The 16,708-nt window shown below is 44.0% G+C and overlaps 1 protein-coding gene across 1 annotated transcript in view; it reads left to right on the top strand.

Annotated features, from left to right (window-relative positions):
• LOC306970928 (TLC domain-containing protein 3A-like) overlaps window positions 1-14,553 on the top strand; it is a 46,220-nt gene extending 31,667 nt beyond the window's left edge. The window contains exons 4-5 of the mRNA XM_079567017.1: window positions 2,404-2,499; window positions 14,100-14,553. Coding sequence (XP_079423143.1) covers window positions 2,404-2,499; window positions 14,100-14,402 — 399 coding nt within the window. The 3' untranslated portion in view covers window positions 14,403-14,553. The remainder of the gene's footprint in view (window positions 1-2,403; window positions 2,500-14,099) is intronic.
• Window positions 14,554-16,708: the final 2,155 nt, after the last annotated feature.

Here is a 16,708-nt window from a genome sequence, read left to right as displayed (position 1 = left end):
GCTTTCTCCAGATCCACAAAACACATGTGGACGGGTTGGGCGAACTCCCACGAACCCTCGAGCACCCGGTGAAGGGTATAGAACTCTATACCCCTAAAATCTGGGATCATTTGGGGAAAAATGAAGAGAAATAGAGTCAATATTAGTAATAGAAAATGAGCCAAGATTAGGGTAAAAAATTAGGAAAAGAAAAAATTGGTCAAAAAAAAAACATTGGGAAAAAAGTAGAAAAATGGGGGAAACCCTGGGGAAAAGGCACTTCCTTAATCCTGGACAAACGGCATCATGTGTGTTTCTCTCGGGCCGATACTCGTGGTCGATATTTAAAAATGTCTTTACTCCCGTGTAAGACGCGGCAGGTGCGGCGGCGAAACCCGAGCGCCGCGGATCACATGACCCTCCATTATTCACGCCGCCGAGTCCCGTCTGTCGGACTGAATCAGGCTTTAGTCCCTCAGTAACGGGAGCTCGTGTTTCTCTTTACAAACGCAGGGCCGGCCCCAGCCAGTTTGTGCCCTGGGCAAGACCGGCTGAGTCCCCCCAGAGTCCGGTCCCCCCAGAGTCCAGTCCCCCCAGAGTCCAGTCCCCCCCAGAGTCCGGTCTCCCCAGAGCGGAGTCCCCACAGAGTCCAGTCCCCCCAGAGTCCGGTCCCCCCAGAGTCCGGTCCCCCCAGAGTCCGGTCCCCCCAGAGTCCGGTCCCCCCAGAGTCCGGTCCCCCCAGAGTCCAGTCCCCCCAGAGTCCGGTCCCCCCAGAGTCCAGTCCCCCCCAGAGTCCGGTCCCCCCAGAGTCCAGTCCCCACAGAGTCCAGTCCCCACAGAGTCCAGTCCCCCCAGAGTCCAGTCCCCACAGAGTCCAGTCCCCCCAGAGTCCGGTCCCCCCAGAGTCCAGTCCCCCCCAGAGTCCGGTCCCCCCAGAGTCCGGTCTCCCCAGAACGGAGTCCCCACAGAGTCCGGTCCCCCCAGAGTCCAGTCCCCCCAGAGCGGAGTCCCCCCAGAGTCCAGTCCCCCCAGAGCGGAGTCCCCACAGAGTCCGGTCCCCCCAGAGTGGAGTCCCCCCAGAGCCCGGTCCCCCCAGAGTCCGGTCCCCCCAGAGTCCGGTCCCCCCAGAGTCCGGTCCCCCCAGAGCCGGGTCCCCCCAGAGTCCGGTCCCCCCAGAGTCCGGTCTCCCCAGAGCGGAGTCCCCACAGAGTCCGGTCCCCACAGAGTCCGGTCCCCACAGAGTCCGGTCTCCCCAGAGCGGAGTCCCCACAGAGTCCGGTCCCCACAGAGTCCGGTCCCCCCAGAGCCGGGTCCCCCCAGAGTCCGGTCCCCCCAGAGTCCGGTCTCCCCAGAGCGGAGTCCCCACAGAGTCCGGTCCCCACAGAGTCCGGTCTCCCCAGAGTCCGGTCCCCCCAGAGTCCGGTCTCCCCAGAGTCCGGTCCCCACAGAGTCCGGTCTCCCCAGAGCGGAGTCCCCACAGAGTCCGGTCCCCACAGAGTCCGGTCCCCACAGAGTCCAGTCCCCCCCAGAGTCCGGTCCCCCCAGAGTCCGGTCCCCCCAGAGTCCGGTCCCCCCAGAGTCCGGTCTCCCCAGAACGGAGTCCCCACAGAGTCCGGTCCCCCCAGAGTCCAGTCCCCCCAGAGCGGAGTCCCCACAGAGTCCGGTCCCCCCAGAGCGGAGTCCCCCCAGAGTCCAGTCCCCCCAGAGCGGAGTCCCCACAGAGTCCGTTCCCCCCAGAGTCCAGTCCCCCCAGAGCGGAGTCCCCCCAGAGTCCGGTCCCCCCAGAGCGGAGTCCCCACAGAGTCCGGTCCCCCCAGAGTCCGGTCCCCACAGAGTCCGGTCCCCACAGAGTCCGGTCCCCACAGAGTCCGGTCCCCCCAGAGTCCGGTCCCCCCAGAGTCCAGTCCCCCCCAGAGTCCGGTCCCCCCAGAGTCCGGTCCCCCCAGAGTCCGGTCCCCCCAGAGTCCGGTCTCCCCAGAGCGGAGTCCCCACAGAGTCCGGTCCCCACAGAGTCCGGTCCCCACAGAGTCCGGTCCCCACAGAGTCCGGTCCCCCCAGAGTCCGGTCCCCCCAGAGTCCAGTCCCCCACAGAGTCCGGTCCCCCCAGAGTCCAGTCCCCCCAGAGCGGAGTCCCCACAGAGTCGGGTCCCCCCAGAGTCCGGTCCCCCCAGAGTCCGGTCCCCCCAGAGTCCGGTCCCCCCAGAGTCCGGTCCCCCCAGAGTCCGGTCCCCCCAGAGTCCGGTCCCCCCAGAGTCCGGTCCCCACAGAGTCCGGTCCCCACAGAGTCCGGTCCCCCCAGAGTCCGGTCCCCCCAGAGTCCGGTCCCCCCAGAGTCTGGTCCCCCCAGAGTCCGGTCCCCCCACAGTCTGGTCCCCCCCACCCCGATGGTTTGAAAGTCTCTCACGCTGGTGTTTCTCTCCACAGTTTTTCCGGAAGGATCAGGGCGACTTCTTCATCGGCTGCTTGTTCCTCACTGAGGTCAGCACGCCCTTCGTGTCCCTGGGGAAAATCCTCATCCAGGTAAGACTCAGGACGGGGACATCATCCTCACGCCCCCGCGCCTCAGAGTGGAAACAGGGCGGGGACATCATCCTCACGCCCCCGCGCCTCAGAGTGGAAACAGGGCGGGGCGCTTTAGTCTCAGCCCGGTGGAAATGATTAATCCTGGGGGGTCAGGCTGAGGCACAGACTGACCCCCCAGGATTAGAGTAAAGAACCATCACGTCCTGGATGTTCCTCAAAACCCCGTGGTCTCCTCTCGGGTCAGTTTATGATCGAACACAAACACAACAAGTTCATCAGGTTCAAAACATTCATTCATTTAAAATCTGATTCACAAATAAATGATTATTTAAGTGTAATAAATACTGTGAAACACTGAACATGTCGAAGGCTCAGGTCTAAAAAACCCTGGATCTGTTTAAACTCCTGAATAAATGGGATTAAAAGCAGAAGATGAAGCTGTTCATCATGAATAATATAATATAATAAACCCACGGACAGACGTCAGTGTGGAAGCCTTTAACAAAGAGCTGTAACTGGAGCTGTGTTTGTTCAAGCTGTGAATGAAACGACCACATCAGCTGTTCAAACACACTACACACAACACACTGACACACAGCACACTACACACACAACACACACCACACTGACACACAACACACTACACACAACACACTCACACACTACACACACAACACACTACTACTTAGGATAGTGTGAGGACCAGTTTGACTTTTTAACCAACAGAGTGAGGACATTTGTGTAAAGTGAGGACATTAGTGTAAAGTGAGGACATGGTTGTAAAGTGAGGACATTGTTGTAAAGTGAGGACATTGTTGTAAAGTGAGGACATTGTTGTAAAGTGAGGACATTGGTGTAAAGTGAGGACATTTGTGTAAAGTGAGGACATTGTTGTAAAGTGAGGACATTGTTGTAAAGTGAGGACATTGTTGTAAAGTGAGGACATTGTTGTAAAGTGAGGACATTGTTGTAAAGTGAGGACATTGTTGTAAAGTGAGGACATTGTTGTAAAGTGAGGACATTGGTGTAAAGTGAGGACATTTGTGTAAAGTGAGGACATTGTTGTAAAGTGAGGACATTGTTGTAAAGTGGGGACATTTGTGTAAAGTGAGGACATTGTTGTAAAGTGAGGACATTTGTGTAAAGTGAGGACATTTGTGTTAAGTGAGGACATTTGTGTTAAGTGAGGACATTTGTGTTAAGTGAGGACATTGTTGTAAAGTGAGGACATTGTTGTAAAGTGGGGACATTTGTGTAAAGTGAGGACATTGTTGTAAAGTGAGGACATTTGTGTAAAGTGAGGACATTTGTGTAAAGTGAGGACATTGTTGTAAAGTGAGGACATTGTTGTAAAGTGAGGACATTGTTGTAAAGTGAGGACATTGTTGTAAAGTGAGGACATTGTTGTAAAGTGAGGACATTGGTGTAAAGTGAGGACATTGTTGTAAAGTGAGGACATTGTTGTAAAGTGAGGACATTGTTGTAAAGTGAGGACATTGTTGTAAAGTGAGGACATTGTTGTAAAGTGAGGACATTGTTGTAAAGTGAGGACATTGTTGTAAAGTGAGGACATTGGTGTAAAGTGAGGACATTGGTGTAAAGTGAGGACATTGTTGTAAAGTGAGGACATTGTTGTAAAGTGAGGACATTGTTGTAAAGTGAGGACATTGTTGTAAAGTGAGGACATTGTTGTAAAGTGAGGACATTGTTGTAAAGTGAGGACATTGTTGTAAAGTGAGGACATTGTTGTAAAGTGAGGACATTGTTGTAAAGTGAGGACATTGTTGTAAAGTGAGGACATTGTTGTAAAGTGAGGACATTTGTGTAAAGTGAGGACATTTGTGTAAAGTGAGGACATTTGTGTAAAGTGAGGACATTTGTGTAAAGTGAGGACATTTGTGTAAAGTGAGGACATTGTTGTAAAGTGAGGACATTTGTGTAAAGTGAGGACATTTGTGTAAAGTGTGGACATTGTTGTAAAGTGTGGACATTGTTGTAAAGTGAGGACATTGTTGTAAAGTGAGGACATTTGTGTAAAGTGAGGACATTTGTGTAAAGTGAGGACATTGTTGTAAAGTGAGGACATTTGTGTAAAGAGGACATTATTGTAAAGTGAGGACATTATTTTAAAGTGAGGACATTGGTGTAAAGTGAGGACATTGTTGTAAAGTGTGGACATTGTTGTAAAGTGAGGACATTGTTGTAAAGTGTGGACATTGTTGTAAAGTGTGGACATTGTTGTAAAGTGAGGACATTGTTGTAAAGTGAGGACATTGTTGTAAAGTGGGGACATTGTTGTAAAGTGAGAACATTGTTGTAAAGTGAGGACATTGTTGTAAAGTGAGGACATTGTTGTAAAGTGAGGACATTTGTGTAAAGTGAGGACATTGTTGTAAAGTGAGGACATTTGTGTAAAGTGAGGACAATATTGTAAAGTGAGGACATTGTTGTAAAGTGGGGACATTTGTGTAAAGTGAGGACATTTGTGTAAAGTGAGGACATTTGTGTAAAGTGAGGACATTATTGTAAAGTGAGGACATTTGTGTAAAGTGAGGACATTGGTGTAAAGTGAGGACATTGGTGTAAAGTGAGGACATTTGTGTAAAGTGAGGACATTTGTGTAAAGTGAGGACATTTGTGTAAAGTGAGGACATTTGTGTAAAGTGAGGACATTGTTGTAAAGTGAGGACATTTGTGTAAAGTGGGGACATTGTTGTAAAGTGAGGACATTGTTGTAAAGTGAGGACATTTGTGTAAAGTGAGGACATTTGTGTAAAGTGAGGACATTGGTGTAAAGTGAGGACATTGGTGTAAAGTGAGGACATTGTTGTAAAGTGAGGACATTGGTGTAAAGTGAGGACATTGGTGTAAAGTGAGGACATTGTTGTAAAGTGAGGACATTTGTGTAAAGTGAGGACATTTGTGTAAAGTGAGGACATTTGTGTAAAGTGAGGACATTGTTGTAAAGTGAGGACATTTGTGTAAAGTGAGGACATTTGTGTAAAGTGGGGACATTGTTGTAAAGTGAGGACATTGTTGTAAAGTGAGGACATTTGTGTAAAGTGAGGACATTAGTGTAAAGTGAGGACATTTGTGTAAAGTGAGGACATTATTGTAAAGTGAGGACATTATTGTAAAGTGAGGACATTTGGGTAAAGTGAGGACATTGTTGTAAAGTGAGGACATTGTTGTAAAGTGAGGACATTTGTGTAAAGTGAGGACATTTGTGTAAAGTGAGGACATTGGTGTAAAGTGAGGACATTGTTGTAAAGTGAGGACATTTGTGTAAAGTGAGGACATTGTTGTAAAGTGAGGACATTGTTGTAAAGTGAGGACATTGTTGTAAAGTGAGGACATTTGTGTAAAGTGAGGACATTATTGTAAAGTGAGGACATTTGGGTAAAGTGAGGACATTGTTGTAAAGTGAGGACATTTGGGTAAAGTGAGGACATTGTTGTAAAGTGAGGACATTGTTGTAAAGTGAGGACATTGTTGTAAAGTGAGGACATTTGGGTAAAGTGAGGACATTGTTGTAAAGTGAGGACATTGTTGTAAAGTGAGGACATTTGTGTAAAGTGAGGACATTGGTGTAAAGTGAGGACATTGTTGTAAAGTGAGGACATTGTTGTAAAGTGAGGACATTTGTGTAAAGTGAGGACATTTGTGTAAAGTGGGGACATTGTTGTAAAGTGAGGACATTGTTGTAAAGTGAGGACATTTGTGTAAAGTGAGGACATTTGTGTAAAGTGAGGACATTTGTGTGAAGTGAGGACATTTTGGTGAAGTGAGGACATTTTGGTGAAGTGAGGACATTTTGGTGAAGTGAGGACATTTGTGTAAAGTGAGGACATTTGTGTAAAGTGAGGACATTGGTGTAAAGTGAGGACATTGTTGTAAAGTGGGGACATTGTTGTAAAGTGGGGACATTATTGTAAAGTGGGGACATTGTTGTAAAGTGAGGACATTATTGTAAAGTGAAGACATTAGTGTAAAGTGGGGACATTATTGTAAAGTGAGGACATTGTTGTAAAGTGAGGACATTATTGTAAAGTGAGGACATTTGTGTAAAGTGAGGACATTGTTGTAAAGTGAGGACATTTGTGTAAAGTGAGGACATTGTTGTAAAGTGAGGACATTGTTGTAAAGTGAGGACATTTGTGTAAAGTGAGGACATTTGTGTAAAGTGAGGACATTGGTGTAAAGTGAGGACATTTGTGTAAAGTGAGGACATTTGTGTAAAGTGAGGACATTTGTGTAAAGTGAGGACATTGTTGTAAAGTGAGGACATTTGTGTAAAGTGAGGACATTTGTGTAAAGTGGGGACATTGTTGTAAAGTGAGGACATTGTTGTAAAGTGAGGACATTTGTGTAAAGTGAGGACATTAGTGTAAAGTGAGGACATTTGTGTAAAGTGAGGACATTATTGTAAAGTGAGGACATTTGGGTAAAGTGAGGACATTGTTGTAAAGTGAGGACATTGTTGTAAAGTGAGGACATTTGTGTAAAGTGAGGACATTTGTGTAAAGTGAGGACATTGGTGTAAAGTGAGGACATTGTTGTAAAGTGAGGACATTTGTGTAAAGTGAGGACATTGTTGTAAAGTGAGGACATTGTTGTAAAGTGAGGACATTGTTGTAAAGTGAGGACATTTGTGTAAAGTGAGGACATTATTGTAAAGTGAGGACATTTGGGTAAAGTGAGGACATTGTTGTAAAGTGAGGACATTTGGGTAAAGTGAGGACATTGTTGTAAAGTGAGGACATTGTTGTAAAGTGAGGACATTGTTGTAAAGTGAGGACATTTGGGTAAAGTGAGGACATTGTTGTAAAGTGAGGACATTGTTGTAAAGTGAGGACATTTGTGTAAAGTGAGGACATTGGTGTAAAGTGAGGACATTGTTGTAAAGTGAGGACATTGTTGTAAAGTGAGGACATTTGTGTAAAGTGAGGACATTTGTGTAAAGTGGGGACATTGTTGTAAAGTGAGGACATTGTTGTAAAGTGAGGACATTGGTGTAAAGTGAGGACATTGTTGTAAAGTGGGGACATTGTTGTAAAGTGGGGACATTATTGTAAAGTGGGGACATTTGTGTAAAGTGAGGACATTTGTGTAAAGTGAGGACATTTGTGTAAAGTGAGGACATTTGTGTGAAGTGAGGACATTTTGGTGAAGTGAGGACATTTTGGTGAAGTGAGGACATTTTGGTGAAGTGAGGACATTTGTGTAAAGTGAGGACATTTGTGTAAAGTGAGGACATTGGTGTAAAGTGAGGACATTGTTGTAAAGTGGGGACATTGTTGTAAAGTGGGGACATTATTGTAAAGTGGGGACATTGTTGTAAAGTGAGGACATTATTGTAAAGTGAAGACATTAGTGTAAAGTGGGGACATTATTGTAAAGTGAGGACATTGTTGTAAAGTGAGGACATTATTGTAAAGTGAGGACATTTGTGTAAAGTGAGGACATTGTTGTAAAGTGAGGACATTTGTGTAAAGTGAGGACATTGTTGTAAAGTGAGGACATTGTTGTAAAGTGAGGACATTTGTGTAAAGTGAGGACATTTGTGTAAAGTGAGGACATTGGTGTAAAGTGAGGACATTTGTGTAAAGTGAGGACATTTGTGTAAAGTGAGGACATTTGTGTAAAGTGAGGACATTTGTGTAAAGTGAGGACATTGTTGTACAGTGAGGACATTTGTGTAAAGTGGGGACATCTGTGTAAAGTGAGGACATTATTGTAAAGTGAGGACATTTGTGTAAAGTGAGGACATTGTTGTAAAGTGAGGACATTGTTGTAAAGTGAGGACATTATTGTAAAGTGAGGACATTGTTGTAAAGTGAGGACATTTGTGTAAAGTGAGGACATTGTTGTAAAGTGAGGACATTGTTGTAAAGTGAGGACATTGTTGTAAAGTGAGGACATTATTGTAAAGTGAGGACATTGTTGTAAAGTGAGGACATTGTTGTAAAGTGAGGACATTGTTGTAAAGTGAGGACGTTTGTGTAAAGTGGGGACGTTTGTGTAAAGTGGGGACGTTTGAGTAAAGTGAGGACATTGTTGTAAAGTGAGGACATTGTTGTAAAGTGAGGACATTGTTGTAAAGTGAGGACATTGTTGTAAAGTGAGGACATTGTTGTAAAGTGAGGACATTTGTGTAAAGTGAGGACATTGTTGTAAAGTGAGGACATTTGTGTAAAGTGAGGACATTGTTGTAAAGTGAGGACATTTGTGCAAAGTGAGGACATTTGTGTAAAGTGGGGACATTGTTGTAAAGTGAGGACATTGTTGTAAAGTGAGGACATTGTTGTAAAGTGAGGACATTGTTGTAAAGTGAGGACATTGTTGTAAAGTGAGGACATTGTTGTAAAGTGAGGACATTTGTGTAAAGTGAGGACATTGTTGTAAAGTTAGGACATTTGTGTAAAGTGAGGACATTGTTGTAAAGTGAGGACATTGGTGTAAAGTGAGGACATTTGTGTAAAGTGAGGACATTGTTGTAAAGTTAGGACATTTGTGTAAAGTGAGGACATTGTTGTAAAGTGAGGACATTGTTGTAAAGTGAGGACATTGGTGTAAAGTGAGGACATTGGTGTAAAGTGAGGACATTGTTGTAAAGTGAGGACATTGTTGTAAAGTGAGGACATTTGTGTAAAGTGAGGACATTGTTGTAAAGTGAGGACATTTGTGTAAAGTGAGGACATTGTTGTAAAGTGAGGACATTGTTGTAAAGTGAGGACATTGTTGTAAAGTGAGGACATTGTTGTAAAGTGAGGACATTGTTGTAAAGTGAGGACATTTGTGTAAAGTGAGGACATTGTTGTAAAGTGAGGACATTGGTGTAAAGTGAGGACATTTGTGTAAAGTGAGGACATTGTTGTAAAGTTAGGACATTTGTGTAAAGTGAGGACATTGTTGTAAAGTGAGGACATTGGTGTAAAGTGAGGACATTTGTTGTAAAGTGAGGACATTTGTGTAAAGTGAGGACATTTGTGTAAAGTGAGGACATTGTTGTAAAGTTAGGACATTTGTGTAAAGTGAGGACATTGTTGTAAAGTGAGGACATTGGTGTAAAGTGAGGACATTGGTGTAAAGTGAGGACATTGGTGTAAAGTGAGGACATTGGTGTAAAGTGAGGACATTGTTGTAAAGTGAGGACATTGTTGTAAAGTGAGGACATTGTTGTAAAGTTAGGACATTTGTGTAAAGTGAGGACATTGTTGTAAAGTGAGGACATTGGTGTAAAGTGAGGACATTGGTGTAAAGTGAGGACATTGGTGTAAAGTGAGGACATTGGTGTAAAGTGAGGACATTGGTGTAAAGTGAGGACATTGGTGTAAAGTGAGGACATTTGTGTAAAGTGAGGACATTGTGGTAAAGTGGGGACATTTTGGGTGGTCCTCACTTATTTGAAAGATGGTTTTAGGTTAAGGTTTGGGTCTGGGTAATACAGTATGTCTATGAGTGTCCTCACTAAGATAGAAGTACAGGATTGCGTTTGCGTTTGTGTATTTCTATATGTCTTCATTGTTCTCAAACATTCTTCACAGTAGTAAAAATGACTTTAAGCTGTGTATTACTAACTGTACTAAACTAAAAACAAATATAGCAATAACACGTTTTAATTTTAAAAATGTCCCGAATGTAAAGTTCAGGTTTAAACTTGTGCTTTTTTTTGGTGAAACTCGTCTGTTGTTGTTGAGACGTCTCTGATAAACATCTGCTCGCTCAGCGGAACCACAGCGGAACCACAGAGGAACCCGTCTGCTGCAGGGAGGGGGGGGGGGGGGGGGGGTTAGATCATGTGACCGGCCCCAGACCGGGTTAAACGGTGAAGTTCGCCACGTTCACTCAGAGCTGGAGGAAGTTCAGAAAAACAAAACAATCCTAAAGTTCACCAGGGCCGTGTTTCAGGTTCTGTTTCAGGCTCCAGTCGCCCCCAGTTTTACCTTATATGTCAGGCCCGGGGGCAAATCCGGCCCTCCAGCGTAGAACTTCTGGTCCTCAAGATGAGTTTGATAAATATTATGAAGTAAATAAGAGCTCTAGTCGGGGAGATGAGCCCCTTTTTGCTTTGGTGTAAAAACATTATATATAAATGTTACTATTCACATACACAATAATCACCTGGAGTCTTTTTTTAACCTCTTACCACCCACCCAAACCAAATGCATTTTCTCCTCTCTCGCCTTTTTTTTTCAGGTTTCCTTTTTCATTTCATTTTTGTCACTTTTTGTTGTATTTTTGTTGTATTTCTGTCACTTTTTTGTCACTTTTTGTTGTATTTTTGTTGTATTTCTGTCACTTTTTTGTCACTTTTTGTTGTATTTCTGTCACTTTTTTGTCACTTTTTGTTGTATTTTTGTTGTATTTCTGTCACTTTTTTGTCACTTTTTGTTGTATTTCTGTCACTTTTTTGTCACTTTTTGTTGTATTTTTGTTGTATTTCTGTCACTTTTTTGTCACTTTTTGTTGTATTTCTGTCACTTTTTTGTCACTTTTTGTTGTATTTCTGTCACTTTTTTGTCACTTTTTTGTTGTATTTTCATCCTCATTTTCTTCTAGTTTTTTTGTCACTGTTTTGATGCTTTTTTCCCCCCCAAGAAGCTCTCATATTTGGAGAACTGGAGAAAACATGCCCACCTGAACGGATTCCATTTTCTCCAGTTTGGCTTTACCCTAATCAAAAAGCTTCTTGGGAAAAAGCACCAAAACAGCCACAAAAAATGAGAAGAAACCAAGGATGTAAACGCAACAAAAATGTGACAAAAATGTGACAAAAATTCAACAAAAATTCAACAAAAATGTGACAAAAATTCAACAAAAATTCAACAAAAATGTGATAAAAATTCTACCAAAAAGTGACAAAAAAATCATCAAAAATGTGAAAAAATTCAACAAAAGATTTGACAAATAGTCAACAATAAAATTACAAAACCTCCAAAAAAAACAAACAAAATAAAACATAAAAAAGGTGACACAACACAGCAACAATGCGAGGAAAAAGATCAGTTTTGTGGGTCTTAGCTTTCAAATGAGGTGTTCCACAGGCCTATAGCCAAAGAGGACAGTTTGGGTTGAGGCGGGTGGTGAGAGGTTAAACACATGTACGGCTCAGATCTGGTCCGTGTAAAGTCGGCTGAACAGGTTTCCAGGAACAATCATCACAAATGTTCTAGATTGTAAAGTTTGGGATTTATTGGCTGCTAAAAATGGCAAATTTTAAAACTTTTTTCCCAAAATATGAGGAGCTTTATGAAAGAAGTGTGTCGAGTGATGATCTTTATGTTCCAGCTGTCCGTTTACTGGGACGTGACTTTGCTGCAGTAGAAGCAGGAGGTCCATCTGTGTTTAAACTATTGTCTCTCTTTTAAAATGACAGAAAACCCTTATCTTCCTTATACTGAAGTCTCTGCAGCAGAAGCTTGACTTTCATGTGTTTATTTGTCCGTGTTTGAGACTGAATGACTGTTTCATTTGAATCAGGTCAGAGTCAGGGAGTGGCTGCACAGACTCTGCTGCCCCCTGGTGTCCGCTTCACTGTGATGCAGACGGCGAGTCGGGCCTGATCACCACGGAGCTCCTTTATTCTTTATTGTCTTCATTTTTATTTGTTTCCTTTAACGTTTTTTATTATTTTATCCATAGCACAGAACAAATGTACAAACAGACAGGGGAACAAAATGAAACAAAACAAAAACAGTTCACTTAAAATGTCTGGACACTTTGTTTTAATCTTCTCCCATAACCAGTGAATAGTCTACAGTATTGTGAGTGTCACTTATGAAGGAAACCCATTTTTCCCGCTGCTTTTCACACTTAAACCTGGTCAGTCTGAGATGATGTGCCATTTTTTCCATAATTGAGATTTCTTCCACAATCCCGATCCGGTCTGCTCCGTGTTATTGCCTTCTTACTTGCAGCCTTTCTTTACAAACTCTGCTATGTTTCCCAGGTACGTTACTAAACAAGTGTTTGGAAGTTTATAACCCAGGATTTTAGCCAAAGTTACTCCAAATTGTTCCCAGTATCTGATCATTTTAACAACTCCAGAAGATACTGTATGTGCATGGTTAGCATCTGCTCCTCCACAGAACCTCCAGCACTGTTGTGGGGTACAGATCTGCCTGCTTTTCATTTTAGGTGTAATAGATAGATAGATGATACTTTATTGATCTCACAGATGAAAAGTGAATGAAAAGTCTTGTTAAATTCTTCCAGGAAAATTCTCTGCATGACTGGGAGTTTTAACGTTTTTTATTTATATTTAAAGCCGAGCTGTGTTTGTTTGTCTCTTTAGGAGCTGCTTCTGTCTGAGCTGAAAAAGGATGAAGTATTTAAACAGTTTCATGATCATTAAAGGTCCAGGCAGACAGACTTTATTCAAACACACATGTTCTTCCATAAACGCTCATTTCAAATCGACATCAACAGGTTTATTTGTGACTCAGTGACAAATAAAAACAAAGAGGAAACTAATGTGTCTCACAGCTGATCCCTGGTCCCTCACTTTTGTTTAAATAAACCCTTTTTTAGTTGTTTTGAATCTCAACATTAAACCCCTTAACTCCCACCTGAACCGAGCACATTTTCTCCAGTTTGGCTTTACCCCAATCCAAAAGCTTCTGGGAAAAAGGTGAGAAAATAGCAACAAAACTGAGACGAAAACAATGATGGAAATGTGACAAAAAAGTGAGAAAACATTGACGAAAAAGTGATGGAAAAAATGACAAAAATGTGACAAAAATGTGCTTAAAAAATGTGACAAAAATGTGATTAAAAAATGACAAAAATGTGACAAAAAATGACAAAAAAATGACAAAAATGTGACGAAAAAATGACAAAAAATTGATTAAAAAATGACAAAAATGTGATTAAAAAATGACAAAAATGTGATGAAAAAATGACGAAAAAATGACAAAAATGTGATTAAAAAATGACCAAAAATGACCAAAAAAATGACAAAAATGTGACTAAAATGTGATTAAAATGTGACAAAAGAATGATAAAAAAAAATGACTAAAATGTGATTAAAATGTGAAAAAAAAAATGATAAAAAAATGACAAAAATGTGACGGAAAAATGACAAAAAAAATGACAAAAAAATGACAAAAAAAGGACAAAAAAATGATTAAAAAAATGACAAAAATGTGACAAAAAAATGACAAAAAAATGATAAAAAAATGACGAAAATGTGACAAAAAAATGATAAAAAAATGATAAAAAAATGACAAAAAAGTGACGAAAAAATGACGAAAAAATGATTAAAAATGTGACGAAAATGTGATTAAAATGTGACAAAAAATGACAAAAAAAAGATTTAAAAAATGACAAAAATTTGACAAAAATCAGTTGAAAACCCAACAAAAAAATGCTGGAAAGTGTTGTGGAGTTACGAGGTTAAGAGTAAATTTTCCACAAGATAAAAAAAGCTCCTAAACAGCTCCTTTTACTCTTGTCTAAAATAAATAACAACATGGATTTGAAATGGATGTGATTGTGATTGAAGAGGCGTGTGGGGTCTGATCACTTTAGCAGGACTGAGCTTTCAAATGTCTCTGCTGGCTCTGGGTTTACATGTGTGTCCCGTGTCTCCCCAGCTGAACCTGCAGGAGGGCTGGGTCCACAAGGCGAACGGCGGCCTGGTGCTGCTGACCTTCTTCCTCTGCCGCATCGCGCTCTTCCCGTTCATGTACTGGACGTACGGGCGCCACTACGGCCTGGCGCCGCACCGCGTCCCCGCCCACCTGCCGCTCGCCACCAACCTGGGCAGCGCCTGCATCCTGGCGCCGCAGCTCTACTGGTTCATCCTGCTGTGCCGGAAAGGTTACCGCCTGTACCGCCGCAGCCTGGCCCCGCCCCCCACGGCCCCGCCCACGCCGCCCGCCGCCAAGGACCAGTGATGTGAGGGGGCGGAGAGACTTGTTTAGAGAAACCTTTGAGACCAGACTCGTATTTATTCAGACTTTTCCACTTTGTATCGGCTCAAGGGGAGAGTGTGAAGAGCGTGAAGAGCGTGAAGAGCATGAAGAGCGTGAAGAGCAGAGCGTGAAGAGCGTGAGGAGCGTGAAGAGCGTGGAGAGCGTGAAGAGCGGACTAGGGCTGGGCACCGTTACATTCTTTTCATTCCCAGTGCTTTAACGATGCTAAACACTGGCAAAAATAAGGAATACTGTAAAAATGGGGACAATTCTTGACTAAATTTCTGTCAAATTGGGGGAAATTTTTATTTTTTTTAAAGTGGGAAAAACAGAGGAATAAATTGGGGGAAAGTGAGTGAAAATAAGGAAAATATTAGTAATAAAAATTGGGACAAAGTTAAGATAAATGGGGGGGAAAAATCCTGCATTTGAGCTGAAACCAAGTCCTTTAACTCTGGCCCGACAGCAGCTTTAGATCTAAATCAGGTCCTTTTTTATTTCTGGTAGGGCTGCACCGATACCAGTATCGGGTATCGGGCCGATACCACACGCTTGTACTCAATAAGGAGGTCCGGATACCAGAAACCGGGAGGAGCAGCTCCACTGAGGAGAGAAAATAACAACAAACAAATCCAATATTCCACACAGAGCTGACTTTATTACAGACGACTCTCCCTAAACCAGAGCTGTTTACAACATACAGGCTAATGTTGCTAATGATGCTAATGATGCTAACTAGCCGCTAACAGTTCTGGCGATTCTTACAGGGGTTTATTCATCGGAAAACTAACCCAGAATCTAAAACATCCTCAGAAAATCCAGAATAAAGAGACACACATGTTTATATTGATCAAAATGCTGAAGCTTCTGGATAAGTTTCTATAAAACAGGAGAAAATCCACACGGAGAAAAGAGAGCGTTTATCTGCAGTAATAAGTAACATCTCAGTACTATTGTGAAATACAAATACATAAATGAATAAAGAGGTTTAGGACGTGAGCTGCTCTGTCTGTGATGGACAGAGACAGAAACATTAAATTATATTGAATGATAATAAATAAATAAACAAAATGGCGTCTGTACAAGTGTAGCCGACTTTACCGAAGGAAAAGTAACTGAGTAAATACACAAATGACAAACCAGTGCTGTGGAAAAGTCTGTTGAAGAAAACACCTGGTACTCGTATCGGTGCCTCCCTGACCCACCACGAGGACCCCCTGGTCTGGTTTACCGGTGCCCGGCCCTAGTGAAGAGCGTGAAGAGCGTGAAGAGCGTGTGTTTCCCAGAGCCTCATTTCCCGTAGACCTTCACTCACCTCGTTAGTTTTTAGTTTCTGTTTTAAAGAAAAAAGATCCGTTAAATGTGAGTTTTTCCGAAGTTCGTTTCCACTTTTCCGCCGTCGCCGGGACGACAGGAAGGGCATCTGACAGAACTGACCTCATGGAGACTCGTCGGTTTGTGGTTTTCACCGACGTGGCTTCGGTCGCCGGGGACGGTTGTGGACGACTGTTGCTACGGCAACGCTCCTCCTCTCACGCCGACGGCAAACCCGGAGCCGAGGGGCCTCAGCTTTCATGTCAGACTCGTCCCAGAGACCGGAGCCTTTTCCCAAAGCTCCTCCTAAGCCCCGCCTCCTAAACACTAGCCCCGCCTCCTCCTAAACCCGCCTCCTCCTGAGCCCCGCCTCCTCCTGAGCCCCACCTCCTCCTAAACCCGCCTCCTCCTACGCCCCACTTCCTCCTAAGCCCCGCCTCCTGCGAAGCCCCGCCTCCTGCGAAGCCCCGCCTCCTGCGAAGCCCCGCCTCCTGCGAAGCCCCGCCTCCTGCGAAGCCCCGCCTCCTGCGAAGCCCCGCCTCCTGCGAAGCCCCGCCTCCTCCTAAACCCGCCTCCTCCTAAACCCGCCTCCTCCTAAGCCCCGCCTCCTCCTAAGCCCCGCCTCCTCCTAAGCCCCGCCTCCTCCTAAGCCCCGCCTCCTCCTAAGCCCCGCCTCCTCCTAAGCCCCGCCTCCTCCTAAGCCCCGCCTCCTCTTAAGCCCCGCCTCCTCCTAAGCCCCGCCTCCTCCTAAGCCCCGCCTCCTCCTAAGCCCCGCCTCCTCTTAAGCCCCGCCTCCTCCTAAAACCGCCTCCTAAACACAAGCCCCGCCTTCTCCGAAACACCTACACTAAACACTAGCCCCGCCTCCTTCTAAACCCCGCCTCCTAAACATCTACACTAAACACTAGCCCCGCCTCCTCCTAAACCCCGCCTCCTCCTAAACCCCACCTCCTCCTAAACCCGCCTCCTAAACA

Source organism: Gobius niger, assembly GCF_951799975.1.
Source record: "Gobius niger genome assembly, chromosome: 11".
NCBI classification, from domain to species: Eukaryota; Metazoa; Chordata; class Actinopteri; order Gobiiformes; family Gobiidae; genus Gobius; species Gobius niger.
This window is presented reverse-complemented; position numbering and strand designations above follow the sequence as displayed.